A 21,531-nucleotide genomic window follows, 5' to 3' on the forward strand; every position below is an offset into this window, starting at 1 on the left:
CATTAGCATACCTGTTGGTTACTTGTCTATCGAACCATGATTCCGATTTTGACTTTTTAGCATTTCACTTTTATGTTTAATCTTTTATTTGATCATTTTCGCTTTTCAATAACCTATTTTCATTTTCACTTTACAATTGAATATTGAAGCATTTTAGACCTGGGTCCCCCTCCTTGGCTGTCGATGTAGTCTTTTTCAGGGTCCCTAATAAAAAACACGAATAACAGGAGTTATTACACAAACATATTTTAATATTATTATATTTTAACAATTGCCTGTTGATTTGTATCTCATAAGATCACACCAGTTAATACTTTAGGCCATTAATGGTAAAACCAATAAACCAGTTAAGACCTGTGGTTTAACCTACTTTACTCGTCTGGCTAGACGAGCATGCGCTGTAATGACATTAAAACGCGTGACAGAAAATACTTCCTGGGTTTTCACTGCCTCGGTTTACCATTGGCTGATGCGGGTGGGAAAGGCATCTATATTCTCCAATGAGATTAAAGGTTTTATTCTGAGCTCGTGAAGCGGACTGTTGTATTTTTCTTCCAGAATATATGGGTGAGTCTTTAGAGTAGATTCAACATTCGTAGTTTACCATGCTTTATTTATTCTGGTTTGATCGTAAAAGATCAATTCATCATTCCGTGTCATTGTTATAGTCTAAACGGCTATCGTTTATGTTCTATCACGTAAACACCCGCATCCTCCCAGATTTGAATTTGACAGTGTTTAACCTACTCATCATTGAGTGCGTTTTCATCTGAACCCAGACACAGGTAGATTAGTACAAACCAGCTGACTTGGTGTTTACTTTGCGACATTCTTGAGATGCTGTACGCTTAATGCATGGATGGGCGCATCACAATGTCGGCTACTATGACGGCTTAGTAAAAGCTTTGCCATGTTTTGTTTTCTTGGCGACTTGTCAGCTGAAACCCTTTCCCTTCCTAGATATATTGCCTATTGTCAGAGAAAAATTGTCCGTTTATTCTTTCACGCATAGGTACGGTATATCCGTTTATTGGGATGTTATTACAGTCTGCAATAGACTACACCTGCTGACATTCCCGAAGAGAACTCCGATTAGGCTGTTGGCCTGTTGGTTGTATTTACATGTGTAGTCAGTCTATGACTATAAGAAACACAAGGCTACAATTAAACGATACATTATATCATATGGAGTCATTTATGTACGTTTTTATTTATTTATGTGATTGTGTTGATCGTGTAAACCAACAGTAGGTGGCGCCAGATCGCCTTTTGATTCCATTCGTAACGTTGTAACCATGGTTTCTACAGTTGAATAGCAGCTTGACCTGCTCCCATTAAGATGAACACGTACCAGGTCCCGAACCCTGGCCTGCCGGGATGCCCACCCGGACTAGAGTATCTAACACAGGTGAGTCCTCTCATCCTATTCCATGATGTTGTCGTGGCAATTCTGTTTAATTTAGTCCTATAGAACATTGATATTGTTTGCACTTTGATTTAGGTTGATCAGCTACTCATCAAACAGAAAGTCGAGTTTATTGAAGGTATGTACAATTTTTTTTTTACAAAAACAAGAATTACTATTTTGATGATGGTCTTCATAGATTTGAGATTTGTGTACGTGTGTCTGTGTGTGTGTGGTGTGTGTATGTGTGTGTACGTGTGTGTGTGTGTGTGTGTGTGTGTGTGTGTGTGTGTACGTGTGTGTACGTGTGTGTACGTGTGTGTGTGTACGTGTGTGTGTGTGACCCCACAGCCCTGGCTGGCTTTGAGAGCAACAACAAGTATGAGGTACGTAATGCCATGGGTCAGAACGTGTTCTATGCTGTGGAGGAGAATGACTGTCTTAGCAGGCAGTGCTGCGGACCCTTACGATCCTTCACAATAAAAGTCCTTGACAACTTTGGACAGGAGGTCATCACAGTCACCAGACCTCTCAAGTGCATGTCCTGTTTCTTCCCCTGCTGTCTGCAAGAGGTGAGTTGACTTCAGTCTCTGAGACTCTTCCCTAGAACTGGTTACTGACAGGTCAGATCCCCTTTCTAAATGTAGTACACCTAAAGGAAATGCAGCTTCATGTTTCATCACACAGACATCATGGTTTCTGTTCAGAGATATAGTTATTTCACTCTCAAGCATGTTTCCTTCCTTCCTTCCATCCTTCTTTCCTTCTTAATTAACCCCCCTTCACAATCTTCCTCTTTACTTCTCCACTGTTCCAACACCAACCCTGTCCCGCTATTATATTACCCCACCACCCCTCTCTATTTATTATATTACCCCACCACCCCTCTCTATTATATTACCCCACCACCCCTCTCTATTATTCTACCCCACCACCCCTCTCTATTTATTATATTACCCCACCACCCCTCTCTATTATATTACCCCACCACCCCTCTCTATTTATTATATTACCCTCACCACCCCTCTCTATTATATTACCCCCACCACCCCTCTCTATTATATTACCCCACCACCCCTCTCTATTTATTATATTACCCCACCACCCCTCTCTATTATATTACCCCACCACCCCTCTCTATTTATTATATTACCCCACCACCCCTCTCTATTATATTACCCCACCACCCCTCTCTATTATACTACCCCACCACCCCTCTCTATTTATTATATTACCCTCACCACCCCTCTCTATTATATTACCCCACCGCCCCTCTCTATTATATTACCCCCACCACCCCTCTCTATTATATTACCTCACCACCACCCCTCTCTATTATATTACCCCACTACCCCTCTCTATTATATTACCCCACTACCCCTCTCTATTATATTACCCCACCACCCCTCTCTATTATATTACCCCCACCACCCTCTCTATTATATTACCCCACCACCCCTCTCTATTATATTACCCCACCACCCTCTCTATTATATTACCCCACCACCCCTCTCTATTATATTACCTCACCACCACCCCTCTCTATTATATTACCCCCACCACCCCTCTCTATTATATTACCCCACTACCCCTCTCTATTATATTACCCCACCACCCCTCTCTATTATATTACCCCACCACCCCTCTCTATTATATTACCCCACCACCCCTCTCTATTATATTACCCTACCACCCCTCTCTATTATATTACCTCACCACCCTTCTCTATTCTATTACCCCACCACCCCTCTCTATTATATTACCCCCACCACCCCTCTCTATTATATTTCCCCCACCACCCCTCTCTGTTATATTACCCCCACCACCCCTCTCTATTCTATTACCCCCACCACCCCTCTCTATTATATTACCCCACCACCCCTCTCTATTATATTACCCCCACCACCCCTCTCTATTATATTACCCCACCACCCCTCTCTATTATATTACCTCACCACCCCTCTCTATTATATTACCCCACCACCCCTCTCTATTATATTACCCCACCACCCCTCTCTATTATATTACCCCCACCACCCCTCTCTATTATATTACTTCACCACCCCTCTCTATTATATTACCCCACCACCCCTCTCTATTATATTACCCCACCACCCCTCTCTATTATATTACCCCCACCACCTCTCTCTGTTATATTACCCCCACCACCCCTCTCTATTCTATTACCCACACCACCCCTCTCTATTATATTACCCCCACCACCCCTCTCTATTATATTACCCCCACCACCCCTCTCTGTTATATTACCCCCACCACCCCTCTCTATTCTATTACCCCCACCACCCCTCTCTATTATATTACCCCACCACCCCTCTCTATTATATTACCCCAACCACATCTCTCTGTTATATTACCCCCACCACCCCTCTCTATTCTATTACCCCCACCACCCCTCTCTATTATATTACCCCCCACCACCCCTCTCTATTATATTACCCCCACCACCACTCTCTATTATATTACCTCACCACCCCTCTCTATTCTATTACCCTCACCACCCCTCTCTATTATATTACCCCCACCACCCCTCTCTGTTATATTACCCCCACCACCCCTCTCTATTATATTACCCCCACCACCCCTCTCTATTATATTACCCTGTCCCGCTATTATATTACCCCCACCACCTCTCTCTGTTATATTACCCCCACCACCCCTCTCTATTCTATTACCTACACCACCCCTCTCTATTATATTACCCCCACCACCACTCTCTATTATATTACCTCACCACCCCTCTCTATTCTATTACCCCCACCACCCCTCTCTATTATATTACCCCACCACCCACCCCTCTCTATTATATTACCCCACCACCCCTCTCTATTATATTACCCCACCACCCCTCTCTATTCTATTACCCCCACCACCCCTCTCTATTATATTACCCCACCACCCCTCTCTATTATATTACCCCCACCACCCCTATTTTATATTACCCCACCACCCCTCTCTATTATATTACCCCACAACCCCTCTCTGTTATATTACCCCCACCACCCCTCTCTATTCTATTACCCCACCACCCCTCTCTATTATATTACCCCCACCACCTCTCTCTGTTATATTACCCCCACCACCTCTCTCTGTTATATTACCCCCACCACCCCAATCTATTCTATTACCCCCACCACCCCTCTCTATTATATTACCCCACCACCCCTCTCTATTATATTACCTCACCACCCCTCTCTATTATATTACCCCACCACCCCTCTCTATTATATTACCCCACCACCCCTCTCTATTATATTACCCCCACCACCCCTCTCTATTATATTACTTCACCACCCCTCTCTATTATATTACCCCACCACCCCTCTCTATTATATTACCCCACCACCCCTCTCTATTATATTACCCCCACCACCTCTCTCTGTTATATTACCCCCACCACCCTCTCTATTCTATTACCCCCACCACCCCTCTCTATTATATTACCCCCACCACCCCTCTCTATTATATTACCCCCACCACCCCTCTCTGTTATATTACCCCCACCACCCCTCTCTATTCTATTACCCCCACCACCCCTCTCTATTATATTACCCCACCACCCCTCTCTATTATATTACCCCCACCACCTCTCTCTGTTATATTACCCCCACCACCCCTCTCTATTCTATTACCCCCACCACCCCTCTCTATTATATTACCCCCCACCACCCCTCTCTATTATATTACCCCCACCACCACTCTCTATTATATTACCTCACCACCCCTCTCTATTCTATTACCCTCACCACCCCTCTCTATTATATTACCTCCACCACCCCTCTCTGTTATATTACCCCCACCACCCCTCTCTATTCTATTACCCCCACCACCCCTCTCTATTATATTACCCCACCACCCCTCTCTATTATATTACCCCCACCACCTCTCTCTGTTATATTACCCCCACCACCCCTCTCTATTCTATTACCTACACCACCCCTCTCTATTATATTACCCCCCACCACCCCTCTCTATTATATTACCCCCACCACCACTCTCTATTATATTACCTCACCACCCCTCTCTATTCTATTACCCCCACCACCCCTCTCTATTATATTACCCCACCACCCCTCTCTATTATATTACCCCACCACCCCTCTCTATTATATTACCCCACCACTCCTCTCTATTCTATTACCCCCACCACCCCTCTCTATTATATTACCCCACCACCCCTCTCTATTATATTACCCCCACCACCCCTATTTTATATTACCCCACCACCCCTCTCTATTATATTACCCCACAACCCCTCTCTATTCTATTACCCCCACCACCCCTCTCTATTCTAATACCCCCACCACCCCTCTCTATTATATTACCCCCACCACCCCTCTCTATTATATTACCCCCACCACCCCTCTCTATTATATTACCCCCACCACCCCTGTCTATTATATTACCCCACCACCCCTCTCTATTATATTACCCCCACCACCCCTCTCTATTATATTACCCCATCACCCCTCTATATTATACTACCCCACCACCCCTCTCTATTTATTATATTACCCCACCACCCCTCTCTATTATATTACCCCACCACCCCTCTCTATTATATTACCCCACCACCCCTCTCTATTATATTACCCCACTACCCCTCTCTATTATATTACCCCCACCACCCCTCTCTATTCTATTACCCCACTACCCCTCTCTATTATATTACCCCATCACCCCTCTCTATTATACTACCCCACCACCCCTCTCTATTTATTATATTACCCCACCACCCCTCTCTATTATATTACCCCACCACCCCTCTCTATTATATTACCCCACCACCCCTCTCTATTATATTACCCCACTACCCCTCTCTATTATATTACCCCCATCACCCCTCTCTATTCTATTACCCACCACCACTCTCTATTATATTACCCCACCACCCCTCTCTATTATATCACGCCACCACCCCTCTCTGTTATATTACCCCACCACCCCTCTCTATTCTATTACCCCACCACCCCTGTCTATTATATTACCTCCCCCCACCCTCTCTATTATATTACCCCACCACCCCTCTCTATTATATTACCCCCACCACCCCTCTCTATTATATTACCCCCACCACCCCTCTCTATTATATTACCTCCCCCCACCCTCTCTATTATCTTACCCCACCACCCCTCTCTATTATATTACCCCCACCACCCCTCTCTATTTATTATATTACCCCACCACCCCTCTCTATTATATTACCTCCCCCCACCCTCTCTATTATATTACCCCACCACCCTCTCTATTATATTACCCCCACCACCCCTCTCTATTCTATTACCCCACCACCCTCTCTATTATATTACCCCCACCACCCCTCTCTATTCTATTACCCCCACCACCCCTCTCTATTATATTACCCCACCACCCATCTCTATTACCCCCACCACCCCTCTCTATTATATTACCCCACCACCACTCTCTATTATATTACCCCCACCACCCCTCTCTATTCTATTACCCCACCACCCCTCTCTATTACCCCCCACCACCCCTCTCTATTATATTACCCCACCACCACTCTCTATTATATTACCCCACCACCCCTCTCTATTATATTACCTCACCACCACCCCTCTCTATTATATTACCCCCACCACCCCTCTCTATTATATTACCCCACTACCCCTCTCTATTATATTACCCCACCACCCCTCTCTATTATATTACCCCACCACCCCTCTCTATTATATTACCCCACCACCCCTCTCTATTATATTACCCCACCACCCCTCTCTATTATATTACCCCCACCACCCCTCTCTATTCTATTACCCCACCACCCCTCTCTATTATATTACCCCCACCACCTCTCTCTGTTATATTACCCCCACCACCCCTCTCTATTCTATTACCCCCACCACCCCTCTCTATTATATTACCCCCACCACCCCTCTCTATTATATTTCCCCCACCACCCCTCTCTGTTATATTACCCCCACCACCCCTCTCTATTCTATTACCCCCACCACCCCTCTCTATTATATTACCCCACCACCCCTCTCTATTATATTACCCCCACCACCTCTCTCTGTTATATTACCCCCACCACCCCTCTCTATTCTATTACCCCCACCACCCCTCTCTATTATATTACCCCACCACCCCTCTCTATTATATTACCTCACCACCCCTCTCTATTATATTACCCCACCACCCCTCTCTATTATATTACCCCACCACCCCTCTCTATTATATTACCCCCACCACCCCTCTCTATTATATTACTTCACCACCCCTCTCTATTATATTACCCCACCACCTCTCTCTTGTTATATTACCCCCACCACCCCTCTCTATTCTATTACCCCCACCACCCCTCTCTATTATATTACCCCACCACCCCTCTCTATTATATTACCTCACCACCCCTCTCTATTATATTACCCCACCACCCCTCTCTATTATATTACCTCACCACCACCCCTCTCTATTATATTACCCCCACCACCCCTCTCTATTATATTACCCCACTACCCCTCTCTATTATATTACCCCACCACCCCTCTCTATTATATTACCCCACCACCCCTCTCTATTATATTACCCCACCACCCCTCTCTATTATATTACCCCACCACCCCTCTCTATTATATTACCCCACCACCCCTCTCTATTCTATTACCCCACCACCCCTCTCTATTATATTACCCCCACCACCTCTCTCTGTTATATTACCCCCACCACCCCTCTCTATTCTATTACCCCCACCACCCCTCTCTATTATATTACCCCCACCACCCCTCTCTATTATATTTCCCCCACCACCCCTCTCTGTTATATTACCCCCACCACCCCTCTCTATTCTATTACCCCCACCACCCCTCTCTATTATATTACCCCACCACCCCTCTCTATTATATTACCCCCACCACCTCTCTCTGTTATATTACCCCCACCACCCCTCTCTATTCTATTACCCCCACCACCCCTCTCTATTATATTACCCCACCACCCCTCTCTATTATATTACCTCACCACCCCTCTCTATTATATTACCCCACCACCCCTCTCTATTATATTACCCCACCACCCTCTCTATTATATTACCCCCACCACCCCTCTCTATTATATTACTTCACCACCCCTCTCTATATATTACCCCACCACCCCTCTCTATTATATTACCCCACCACCCTCTCTATTATATTACCCCCACCACCTCTCTCTGTTATATTACCCCCACCACCCCTCTCTATTCTATTACCCCCACCACCCCTCTCTATTATATTACCCCCACCACCCCTCTCTATTATATTACCCCCACCACCCCTCTCTGTTATATTACCCCTACCACCCTCTCTATTCTATTACCCCCACCACCCCTCTCTATTATATTACCCCCACCACCTCTCTCTGTTATATTACCCCCACCACCCCTCTCTATTCTATTACCCCCACCACCCCTCTCTATTATATTACCCCCCACCACCCCTCTCTATTATATTACCCCCACCACCACTCTCTATTATATTACCTCACCACCCCTCGTCCATTCTATTACCCTCACCACCCCTCTCTATTATATTACCCCCACCACCCTCTCTGTTATATTACCCCCACCACCCCTCTCTATTCTATTACCCCCACCACCCCTCTCTATTATATTACCCCACCACCCCTCTCTATTATATTACCCCCACCACCTCTCTCTGTTATATTACCCCCACCACCCCTCTCTATTCTATTACCCCCACCACCCCTCTCTATTATATTACCCCCCACCACCCCTCTCTATTATATTACCCCCACCACCACTCTCTATTATATTACCTCACCACCCCTCTCTATTCTATTACCCCCACCACCCCTCTCTATTATATTACCCCACCACCCCTCTCTATTATATTACCCACCACCCCTCTCTATTATATTACCCCACCAATTACCCCACCACCCCTCTCTATTATATTACCCCACCACCCCTCTCTATTATATTACCCCCACCACCCCTATTTATATTACCCCACCACCCTCTCTATTATATTAACCCACAACCCTCTCTATTCTATTACCCCACCACCCCTCTCTATTCTAATACCCCCACCACCCCTCTCTATTATATTACCCCCACCACCCCTCTCTATTATATTACCCCCCCCCACCCCCTCTATTATATTACCCCCACCACCACTCTCTATTATATTACCTCACCACCCCTCTCTATTCTATTACCCTCCCCACCCCTCTCTATTATATTACCCCCACCACCCCTCTCTATTATATTACCCCCACCACCCCTCTCTATTCTATTACCCCCACCACCCCTCTCTATTATATTACCCCACCACCCCTCTCTATTATATTACCCCCACCACCTCTCTATTATATTACCCCATCACCCCTCTCTATTATACTACCCCACCACCCTTCTCTATTTATATTACCCCACCACCCCTCTCTATTATATTACCCCACCACCCCTCTCTATTATATTACCCCCACTACCCCTCTCTATTATATTACCCCCATCACCCCTCTATTCTATTACCCACCACCACTCTCTATTATATTACCCCACCACCCCTCTCTATTATATTACGCCACCACCCCTCTCTGTTATATTACCCCACCACCCCTCTCTATTCTATTACCCCACCACCCCTCTCTATTATATTACCTCCCCCCACCCTCTCTATTATATTACCCCACCACCCCTCTCTATTATATTACCCCCACCACCCCTCTCTATTATATTACCCCCACCACCCCTCTCTATTATATTACCTCCCCCCACCCTCTCTATTATCTTACCCCACCACCCCTCTCTATTATATTACCCCACCACCCCTCTCTATTTATTATATTACCCCACCACCCCTCTCTATTATATTACCTCCCCCCACCCTCTCTATTATATTACCCCACCACCCCTCTCTATTATATTACCCCCACCACCCCTCTCTATTCTATTACCCCACCACCCCTCTCTATTATATTACCCCCACCACCCCTCTCTATTCTATTACCCCCACCACCCCTCTCTATTATATTACCCCACCACCCATCTCTATTACCCCCCACCACCCCTCTCTATTATATTACCCCACCACCACTCTCTATTATATTACCCCCACCACCCCTCTCTATTCTATTACCCCACCACCCCTCTCTATTACCCCCACCACCCCTCTCTATTATATTACCCCACCACCACTCTCTATTATATTACCCCCACCACCCCTCTCTATTCTATTACCCCCACCACCCCTCTCTATTATATTACCCCACCACCCTCTCTATTATACTACCCACCACCACCCCTCTCTATTCTATTACCCCCACCACCCCTCTCTATTCTATTACCCCACCACCCTTCTCTATTATATTACCCCCACCACCCCTCTCTATTCTATTACCCCACCACCCCTCTCTATTACCCCCCACCACCCCTCTCTATTATATTACCCCACCACCACTCTCTATTATATTACCCCCACCACCCCTCTCTATTCTATTACCCCCACCACCCCTCTCTATTATTTTACCCCACCACCCCTCTCTATTATATTACCCCCACCACCCCTCTCTATTATATTACCCCACCACCCCTCTCTGTTATATTACCCCCACCACCCCTCTCTATTCTATTACCCCCACCACCCCTCTCTATTATATTACCCACCACCACTCTCTATTATATTACCCCACCACCCCTCTCTATTATATTACCCCCACCACCCCTCTCTGTTATATTACCCCCACCACCCCTCTCTATTATATTACCCCCACCGCCCCTGTCTCAGCTGGAGGTGCAGGCCCCCCCAGGGAACACGGTAGGCTACGTGGTCCAGCAGTGGCACCCCTTCTCCCCCAAGTTCATCATAGAGAATGAACACAGAGAGGCTGTGCTGAGGCTGCACGGACCCTTCTGTGGCTGGAGTTGCTTGCCTGATGTTGACTTTGAGGTACGTACTATATGTTTGTCCAAACACACACACACACACACACACACACACAAACACACAAACACACACACAAACACACACACACACACACACACACACACACACACACACACACACACAAACACATACACACTGAACATGATGAAATCTGTGAAAACAGAATATTACATGGTTAAATGTTCTGGTTCTGGGGACCCTTTTGGGTTTTATAAGGCCTGTCTGTTTGTCTCTGAACAATGTACAACATGTTACTAATCAACAAGAGTTCTGCGTGAATGAATCCATTCGACCCAAACAGTGTATTGTGTGTTTTTGTGGGACAGAGTTACCATGTTGCCATTCTTGCATGCTGGTTATTTAGGCTCTGAAGGCTGTTTGGGTCAAAGACATTGAACTTTACTGTGATGGAAAAGAGTTTAGCCAAAAGCATAATATTGCCATTCAAATTCCTTCAAAGTTTGAATTTATTTCAGGAGAAACTAAAGATAAAACGTTTTTATTATGTAGAAGATTGTGATTGGACAGCAGGCAGACTAGTAAAGCAAATATGCTACGATGAAATGGAACCAAACAAGTTTAACAAGTTCTCCATTTCATCATTTTCCAGCTAGTAACACCCGGAAGATAATAATGTCAAATCAAAATCAAATTTTATTTGATCACATACGCCGAATACAACAGCTTACAGGTCACCTTACAGTGAAATGCTTACTTACAAGCCCTTAAACCAACAATTTTAAGAAAAATACGTAAAAAATACAAAAATATATATAAACAAAAAATATAATAAAAACATTAAAATAATGGGTTTTTTTTTTGGGGGGGGGGGGGGGTGATTCAGCTGCATCTCTCTGTGTGTAAAGTGACTGTTGCCTACTGTTGCCTCCTCTCCAGATCGTGACCATGGATGAAGTGGATAAGATAGGGAAGATCAGTAAACAGTGGACCGGTCTACTCCGTGAGGCGTTCACGGACGCTGATAACTTTGGGATCCAGTTCCCCATGGATCTGGACGTGAAGATGAAGGCTGTGATGATAGGAGCTTGTTTCCTCGTCGTAAGTCTAGTATTTTACTTCATGCTATGATGTGCTATGCTATGCTAAGCTATACTGTGGTTTTCTATGTTGATGTGGATGTCGATTAAGGCAGACCTCCGCACCTCTCTGATTCAGAGGAGGGTTAGGTTAAATGGGGAAGACACATTTCAATTGAATGCATTCAATTGTACAACTGACTAGGTTTCCCTATATGCTATGCTAAGCTATGCTCTGGTTTGCTATGCAATGCAAAGCTATGCGGGGATTTGCTATGCTATGCTGTGGTTTGCTATGCTATGCTAAGATATGCTGTGATTTGCTATGGTACGTTAAGCTATGCTCTGGTTTGCTATGCAATGCTAAGCTATGCTGTGGTTTGCTATGCTATGCTAAGCTATGCTGTGGTTTGCTATGCTATGCTAAGCTATGCTGTGGTTTGCTATGCTATGATAAGCTATGCTAAGCTATGCTGTGGTTGGCTATGCTGTGCTATTCTCTATTCTATTCTAATGGTATATGTAGATGTTTTTGATGGAGATTGCATGTTTTCTTTCAGGATTTCATGTTCTTTGAGAGCGGTAACCAACCCTAGCAGCTGAGGAGTAGTCTACATCTCAGACAGTCTGCACTCCTGGAGCTATAACTTCCTGCTGGTTCATGGACAAGGTCTCAGATAGACATGGTGCTATGTGTGGGATTCATCTGGTTGGCATGGTAAGAACCATATAAATAGATCTACCAAGGGATTACAGGTGAATGTAATGTAATGGCCGCTGGTACTAGTTTTAGCTTCTGGGGTTGGTACACATTGCAGCTAAATCAGTCAAACCAGGTGTGTGTGTGTCAGTGTCCATTGTTATATATTTAGAGATTGTATATAAAGGAGTGTTCATATGTGTGTTTTTACAGTGTGTACATTGTGGTTGCGTTGCCCACAACCCCCTCAGTCTGATAAAAAGGGTTGTGTGGTACCACTTCACCCATTTACCACATGTGAAAATAAAATGAACACCATCTTTATCTCAACCACTATGCTGAAGGGAAAGGAAGCAGAGATGAAGATGTAGCTTAAAGAAGAAATCTACAAAAAACATGTTATATTTTTTGGTAAATCGGAAGACCTTAATATGTTCTTGTGTCAACAGTATATTAAGTTACCGTATTACTGCTACTGTGTTTTGCTCGAGACAACTTTTGTATGCAGTATTTTGAGACTTTTGATATTTAATTTATTTATTTGTGTATTTATGTAGCTTAATATTGTTTATTGTTTTCATGTGATTGTAATTTGTGGGAAAGTTGACACAATGTTCAGTATTAAAAACATCCTCCAGTGATTTCTGAACTTTTTACTTTTGAAAAGTGATATCTCAAGTATAAATACAGTAATGTAAACACTAAAAGGTAAAAATGTGTTTTGAGGAAAATTGATTTAATTTTTTGGGGGACAAAACTGGATACTTGAAGGTGGTGAGGGAAAGTAGCAACACATCTGCCAAGCTGATCCTCAACACTGGAGCTCCCCAGGGGTGCGTGCTTGTTGAGGTGAAAACAAGACTGGAGTTCCATCTATAATATTCTCCATACATGGCCATTTATTGTAATACCAGAACTTCTCCACTAGGTGGCGGTATCCGTCCACATGAGGAGCTACTGCCACCGTCAAGGTCACGACCACGTTCATTTGCCGAACGTTGTTGAACGTTGCAGGTAGAAATGACATGAATAGAGCAGACATGATTCCTTGACCTACATGGCAGAGTGGCATGTTTGTTCTGAATTACATATTTCTATCTGAATGTTCCAAAACGTGCAGCTGAAAGCGACACACATGTCGACCACAAGAAAATAATTTATTTCCAAAATGCTATATCCAGAATTTTTTCACAAATGTGTTTGTTTTTCATCATTATGGGTATCTTCATGTGTGTGTAAAATATTCTCACATTTTTCATTCATAGATTTTAGATGATATACTGAACAAAAAATATAACTGCAACATGCAGCTATTTCAAAGATGTTACTGAGTTACAGTTCAGATAAGGAAATCAGTCAATTTAAATAAATAAATTAGGCCCTGATCTATGGATTTCACATGACTGGGAATACCGATCTGCATCTGTTGGTCACAGATACCTTAACAAAAGATAGGGGCGTGGATCAGCAAACCAGTCAGTATCTGGTGTGAACACCATTTACCTCATGCCTCATACCACCCTAGTGATAGACTGTTCTCTCTGCTACTGCAAGGCAAGCGGTACCGGAGCGCCAAGTCTAGGTCCAAGAACAGCTTCAACACCCAAGGCATAAGACTCCTGAACAAGTAATTAAATGGCCACCCGGACTATTTGCATTGTGTCCCTGTACCGGTACCCCCTGTATATAGCCTCCACATTGACTCTGTACCGGTACCCCCTGTATATAGCCTCCACATTGACTCTGTACCAGTACCCCCTGTATATAGCCTCCACATTGACTCTGTTCCGGTACCCCCTGTATATAGCCTCCACATTGACTCTGTACTGGTACAACCTGTATATAGCCTCCACATTGACTCTGTACCGGTACACCCGGCTCGACTCAGTGTTTGTTCTTGGCTGGCCAACATCAGGACTCGACTCAGTGTTTGTTCTTGGCTGGCCCACATCAGGACTCGACTCAGTGTTTGTTCTTGGCTGGCCAACATCAGGGCTCGACTCAGTGTTTATTCTTGGCTGGCCAACATCAGGGCTCGACTCAGTGTTTGTTCTTGGCTGGCCCACATCAGGGCTCGACTCAGTGTTTGTTCTTGGGATTTTTAAGCCTTGAGACATGGGTAGTTTGCGTGTGTCATTCAGAGGGTGAAGGGGCAAGACAAAAACTTGAAGTGCCTTTGAACGGGGTATGGTAGTAGCTGCCAGGTGTCAAGAACTGCAACACTGCTGGGTTTTTCATGCTCAACAGTTTCCCCATGTGTCAAAAAGAAAGGAGGACCAAGGCACTCTTCATATAATACATTTAAATTCCTTTATTGGTATGGAATGTTCAATAGAAACAAAGTTTTAAAAATCCAACGTCTTTCAGCTGCATGGCCTTCGTCAGGGAGTATAAAGAAATTATAATACAATGTCCTCTTTTGAACAGCTTTTTCCAATCAGCCCTAATTAGAAGAGAGCGTGGTTACAACATTGATTGGACACACCTAGTAAGCAATACTATACACATTAAAAAGTGAAACACTGTAGATATGTTATCAACATTTTTTACTCCAAAAAAGGTAGTTCTAACCTTAAATATGACTGGGCAAAGTGCCAAGGAAAGGAAATCAATCTATTCCATAGTACACTAGAACACAGCAAACATGGACAACAACAGTCTAACCGTAGCTGAGGGCATTAGAGCAAAATGTCCAGTAGATGACTGCAAATGGACCTATCAGGACCCTGGGTAGGGCGTGTCTGAAAGCTTATGACTGGCGGCTCAGGAAAGACATGGTAGCACATCAGTTTGGATGATTTAACTGATTATTTTAACGTTCTCTGCTTCAGTGCTTTATTTTGTAACAAAATACACTCTCTCTGATGTGTCACGAGGCACTCCCCATCGCAACAAGTTCTGTCTGTCAAGTCGTCTGGCCCTTATGCCTGCATCTTTCAGGACCTGAACGCTGTAGCCCCCGTTTCAAGAAGCAATTCTCCAATTCACTAGATTTGACACTTTAGTCTGTTTCCTGATCGCAAATTCTGCGGACTCTTTGGAATTGGCCATATGGAATGTTCTCTTTTAGCCTTTTGGGGTGAAAGCTGTCTGCCCTCAGAATGGTAAGTATTGTAAGTAAAGTAATGGTAAGTAAAGGCCCCAGAGTCTGCAACACCAATAAGCAAGGGGCACCAACAAGCAAGTGGAACCATGAAGACCAAGGAGCTCTCCAAACAGGTCAGGGACAAAGTTGTGGAGAAGTATAGATCAGGGTTGGGTTATAAAAAAATATCATGATCTTTGAACATCCCACGGATCACCATAAAATCCAATATTAAAAAATGGAAAGAATATGGCACCACAACAAACCTGCCAAGAGAGGGCCGCCCACCAAAACTCACAGACCAGGCAAGGAGGGATTAATCAGAGAGGCAACAAAGAGACCAAAGATAACCCTGAAGGAGCTGCAAAGCTCCACAGCGGAGATTGGAGTATCTGTCCATAGGATCACTTTAAGCCGTACACTCCACAGAGCTGGGCTTTATGGAAGAGTGGCCAGACAAAAGCCATTGCTTAAAGAAAACAATAAGAAAACACACTTGGTGTTTAGAGTTAGGACCAAAAGGCATGTGGAAGACTACCCAAACATGTTTAATTTTTTTTTATTTCACCTTTATTTAACCAGGTAGGAAAGTTGAGAACAAGTTCTCATTTACAACTGTGACCTGGCCAAGATAAAGCAAAGCAGTTCGACAGATACAACGACACAGAGTTACACATGGAGTAAAACAAACATACAGTCAATAATACAGTAGAAACAAGTCTAAATACGATGTGAGCAAATGAGGTGAGAAGGGAGGTAAAGGCAAAAAGGCCATGGTGGCAAAGTAAATACAATATAGTAAGTAAAACACTGGAATGGTAGATTTGCAGTGGAAGAATGTGCAAAGTAGAAATAAAAATAATGGGGTGCAAAGGAGCAAAAATAAATACATAAATAAATAAATAAAATAAAATATATTCAGTAGGGAAAGAGATAGTTGTTTGGGCTAAATTATAGGTGAGCTATGTACATGTGCAGTAATCTGTGAGCTGCTCTGAGAGCTGGTGCTTAAAGCTAGGGAGGGAGATAAGTGTTTCCAGTTTCAGAGATTTTTGTAGTTCGTTCCAGTCATTGGCAGCAGAGAACTGGAAGGAGAGGTGGCCAAAGAAAGAATTGGTTTAGGGGGTGACCAGAGAGATATACCTGCTGGAGCGCGTGCTACAGTTGGTTGATGCTATGTTGACCAGCGAGCTGAGATAAGGGGGGTGTCACGTTCTGACCATCGTTCGTGTGTGTTTTCCTTGTTTTAGTGTTGGTCAGGACGTGAGCTGGGTGGGCATTCTGTGTGGTGTGTCTGGTTTGTCTATTACTATGTTTGGCCTGATATGGTTCTCAATCAGAGGCAGTTGTTAGTCATTGTCTCTGATTGGGAACCATATTTAGGTAGCCTGTTTGGTGTTGGGTTTTGTGGGTGATTGTTCCTGTCTCTGTGTTTGTTAGTTCACCAGATAGGGCTGTTTAGGTTTTCTCACATTTATTGTTTTGTTAGTTTATTCATGTATAGTTTTCCTTCATTAAAAGAACATGAATAACCACCACGCTGCATCCTTCACCTAAAGAAAACCGTTACAGGGGGACTTTGCCTAGCAGGGTCTTGTAGATGACATGGAGCCAGTGGGTTTGGCCACGAGTATGAAGAGAGGGCCAGCCAACGAGAGTGTACAGGTCGCAATGGTGGGTAGTATATGGGGCTTTGGTGACAAAACGGATGGCACTGTGATAGACTGCATCCAATTTGTTGATTATGGTATTAGAGGCTATTTTGTAAATGACATCGCCGAAGTCGAGGATTGGTAGGATGGTCAGTTTTACAAGGGTATGTTTGGCAGCATGAGTGAAGGATGCTTTGTTGCGAAATAGGAAATATGGAAGAAGGTAGTCTGATCAGATAAGACAAAAATGTAGCTTTTTGGCCATCAAGGAAAATGCTATGTCTGGCGCAAACCCAACACCTCTCATCACCCCAGGAACTCTATCCCCACATTGAAGCATGGTGGTGGTAGCATCATGCTGTGGGGATGTTTTTCATCTGCAGGAACTGGAAAAGAATGATGGATGGCGCAAAATACAGGGAAATTCTTGAGGGAAACCAGTTTCAGTATTTCAGAGATTTGAGATTAGGACGGAGGTTCACCTTCCAGTAGGACAATGACCCTAAGCATACTGCTGAAGCAACACGTGAGGGGTTTAAGGGGAAACATTTAAATGTCTTGGAATGGCCTAGTCAAAGCCCAGACCTCAATCCAAATGAGAACCTGTGGTATGACTTAAGATTTCTGTACACCAGCAGAGCCCATCCAACTCGAAGGAGCTGGAGGAGTTTCGACTTGAAGAATGGGCAAAAATCCCAGTGGCTAGATCTGCCAAGCTTATAGAGACATACCCCAAGAGACTTGCAGCTGTAATTGCTGCAAAAGGTGGCTCTACAAAGTATTGATTTTGGGGGGATGAATAGTTTTGTACGCTCAAGTTTTCATTTTTTCTGGTCTTATTTCTTGTTTGTTTCACATGAAAAAATATTTTGCATCTTCAAAGTGGTAGGCATTTTGTGTAAATCAAATGATACAACCCCCCCCCCCCCCAAAAAAAAAAAATCAATTTTAATTCCTGGTTGTAAGGCAACAAAATAAGAAAAATGCCATGCTACCTGCCTCCCCTTCTAACCACTAGGCTACCTGCCTCCCCCTCTAACCACTAGGCTACCTGCCTCCCCCTCTAACCACTAGGCTACCTGCCTCCCATTCTAACCACTAGACTACCTGCCTCCCCTTCTAACCACTAGGCTACCTGCCTCCCCCTCTAACCACTAGGCTACCTGCCTCCCCCTCTAACCACTAGGCTACCTGCCTCCCATTCTAACCACTAGACTACCTGCCTCCCCCTCTAACCACTAGGCTACCTGCCTCCCCCTCTAACCACTAGGCTGCCTGCCTCCCCCGCTAACCACTAGGCTACCTGCCTCCCCCTCTAACCGCTAGGCTGCCTGCCTATGCCCAGAAGGAACATTCTATAACTGAACTGAACTCCCTGACATTTGAAGTGGCACAGTAATTCGTCTGAATTTTATGACCCCGTCGATCACTCATTCCTCTGACAAAGTAGTTTCAGGTCAGAGAGGTAAACCATAAGTCAACAATGGATATTCTCTCCCATCCTCAGGCATTATCTACACCCTGTTTTCATGTTCTAACGAGCCTGAAACCACACAATGGTTTGTTGAAAACAGCCGGTGTTGGTATTCTGCCGTCTACCTGAATCCTAAATGGCACCCTGTTCTCGGTGTTGTGCACTACTTTGACCCGGGCACATTGAGTTCTGGTAAAACATCTGTGCACTTATTAGGCATTAGGGTGCCATTTGAGAAGCATCATTAACGTTCCAGAGAAAGAAGGGACCATGTAGCTGGGTTCAGAGTTAGGACCATGTAGCTGGGATCAGAGTTAGGACCATGTAGTTGGATCAGAGTTAGGACCATGTAGCTGGGTTCAGAGTTAGGACCATGTAGCTGGGTTCAGAGATAGGACCATGTAGTTGGGTTCAGAGTTAGGACCATGAAGCTGGGTTCAGAGATAGGACCATGTAGCTGGGATCAGAATAGGACCATGTAGTTGGATCAGAGTTAGGACCATGCAGAGTTAGGACCATGTAGTTGGGTTCAGAGTTAGGACCATGTAGCTGGGTTCAGAGTTAGGACCATGTAGCTGGGATCAGAGTTAGGACCATGTAGCTGGGATCAGAGTTAGGACCATGTAGCTGGGATCAGAGTTAGGACCATGTAGCTGGGATCAGAGTTAGGACCATGTAGCTGGGATCAGAGTTAGGACCATGTAGCTGGGATCAGAGTTAGGACCATGTAGCTGGGATCAGAGTTAGGACCATGTAGCTGGGATCAGAGTTAGGACCATGCAGAGTTAGGACCATGTAGTTGGGATCAGAGTTAGGACCATGTAGCTGGGATCAGAGTTAGGACCATGTAGCTGGGATCAGAGTTAGGACCATGCAGAGTTAGGACCATGTAGCTGGGTTCAGAGTTAGGACCATGTAGTTGGGATCAGAGTTAGGACCATGTAGCTGGGATCAGAGTTAGGACCATGCAGAGTTCACACCATGTAGTTGGGATCAGAGTTAAGACCATGCAGAGTTAGGACCATGTAGTTGGGATCAGAGTTAGGACCATGTAGCTGGGTTCAGAGTTAGGACCATGTAGCTGGGTTCAGAGTTAGGACCATGTAGCTGGGTTCAGAGTTAGGACCATGTAGCTGGGATCAGAGTTAGGACCATGTAGTTGGATCAGAGTTAGGACCATGCAGAGTTAGGACCAGGTAGTTGGGTTCAGAGTTAGGACCATGTAGCTGGGTTCAGAGTTAGGACCATGGAGTTGGGTTCAGAGTTAGGACCATGTAGCTGGGTTCAGAGATAGGACCATGTAGCTGGGATCAGAGTTAGGACCATGTAGTTGGGTTCAGAGTTAGGACCATGTAGCTGGGTTCAGAGATAGGACCATGTAGCTGGGTTCAGAGTTAGGACCATGTAGCTGGGATCAGAGTTAGGACCATGTAGTTGGGTTCAGAGTTAGGACCATGCAGAGTTAGGACCATGTAGTTGGGATCAGAGTTAGGACCATGCAGAGTTAGGACCATGTAGTTGGGATCAGAGTTAGGACCATGTAGCTGGGTTCAGAGTTAGGACCATGTAGCTGGGTTCAGAGTTAGGACCATGTAGCTGGGTTCAGAGTTAGGACCATGTAGCTGGGATCAGAGTTAGGACCATGTAGTTGGATCAGAGTTAGGACCATGCAGAGTTAGGACCAGGTAGTTGGGTTCAGAGTTAGGACCATGTAGCTGGGTTCAGAGTTAGGACCATGTAGCTGGGTTCAGAGTTAGGACCATGTAGTTGGGATCAGAGTTAGGACCATGCAGAGTTAGGACCATGTAGTTGGGATCAGAGTTAGGACCATGCAGAGTTAGGACCATGTAGTTGGGATCAGAGTTAGGACCATGTAGCTGGGTTCAGAGTTAGGACTATGTAGCTGGGTTCAGAGTTAGGACCATGTAGCTGGGTTCAGAGTTAGGACCATGTAGCTGGGATCAGAGTTAGGACCATGTAGTTGGATCGGAGTTAGGACCATGCAGAGTTAGGACCAGGTAGTTGGGTTCAGAGTTAGGACCATGGAGTTTGGTTCAGAGTTAGGACCATGTAGCTGGGTTCAGAGATAGGACCATGTAGCTGGGATCAGAGTTAGGACCATGTAGTTGGGTTCAGAGTTAGGACCATGTAGCTGGGTTCAGAGATAGGACCATGTAGCTGGGTTTAGAGTTAGGACCATGTAGCTGGGATCAGAGTTAGGACCATGTAGTTGGGTTCAGAGTTAGGACAAT

The 21,531-nt window shown here is 44.7% G+C and overlaps 1 protein-coding gene across 2 annotated transcripts; it reads left to right on the forward strand.

Moving 5' to 3' along the window:
- The first annotated feature begins 477 nt into the window (after positions 1-477).
- LOC110535168 (phospholipid scramblase 1) lies at positions 478-13,709 on the forward strand. Of its 2 annotated transcripts, XM_036934658.2 has the most exons (7): positions 478-567; positions 1,309-1,408; positions 1,502-1,544; positions 1,757-1,977; positions 11,173-11,334; positions 12,229-12,390; positions 12,929-13,709. In XM_036934658.2, the coding sequence occupies exons 2-7, from the start codon at positions 1,340-1,342 to the stop codon at positions 12,962-12,964; spliced, it is 693 nt and encodes a 230-aa protein (XP_036790553.1). In that variant the 5' UTR covers positions 478-567; positions 1,309-1,339; the 3' UTR covers positions 12,965-13,709. The 2 variants fall into 2 exon arrangements, with proteins under 2 accessions (XP_036790553.1, XP_090045213.1); XM_090189087.1 differs by lacking the exon at positions 11,173-11,334 and having other exon boundaries at positions 1,757-1,791.
- The last annotated feature ends 7,822 nt before the right edge of the window (positions 13,710-21,531 follow it).

This window comes from Oncorhynchus mykiss, chromosome 11 (genome assembly GCF_057628025.1).
Source record: "Oncorhynchus mykiss isolate SJ-2025 chromosome 11, ASM5762802v1, whole genome shotgun sequence".
In the NCBI taxonomy this organism is placed as follows: domain Eukaryota; kingdom Metazoa; phylum Chordata; class Actinopteri; order Salmoniformes; family Salmonidae; genus Oncorhynchus; species Oncorhynchus mykiss.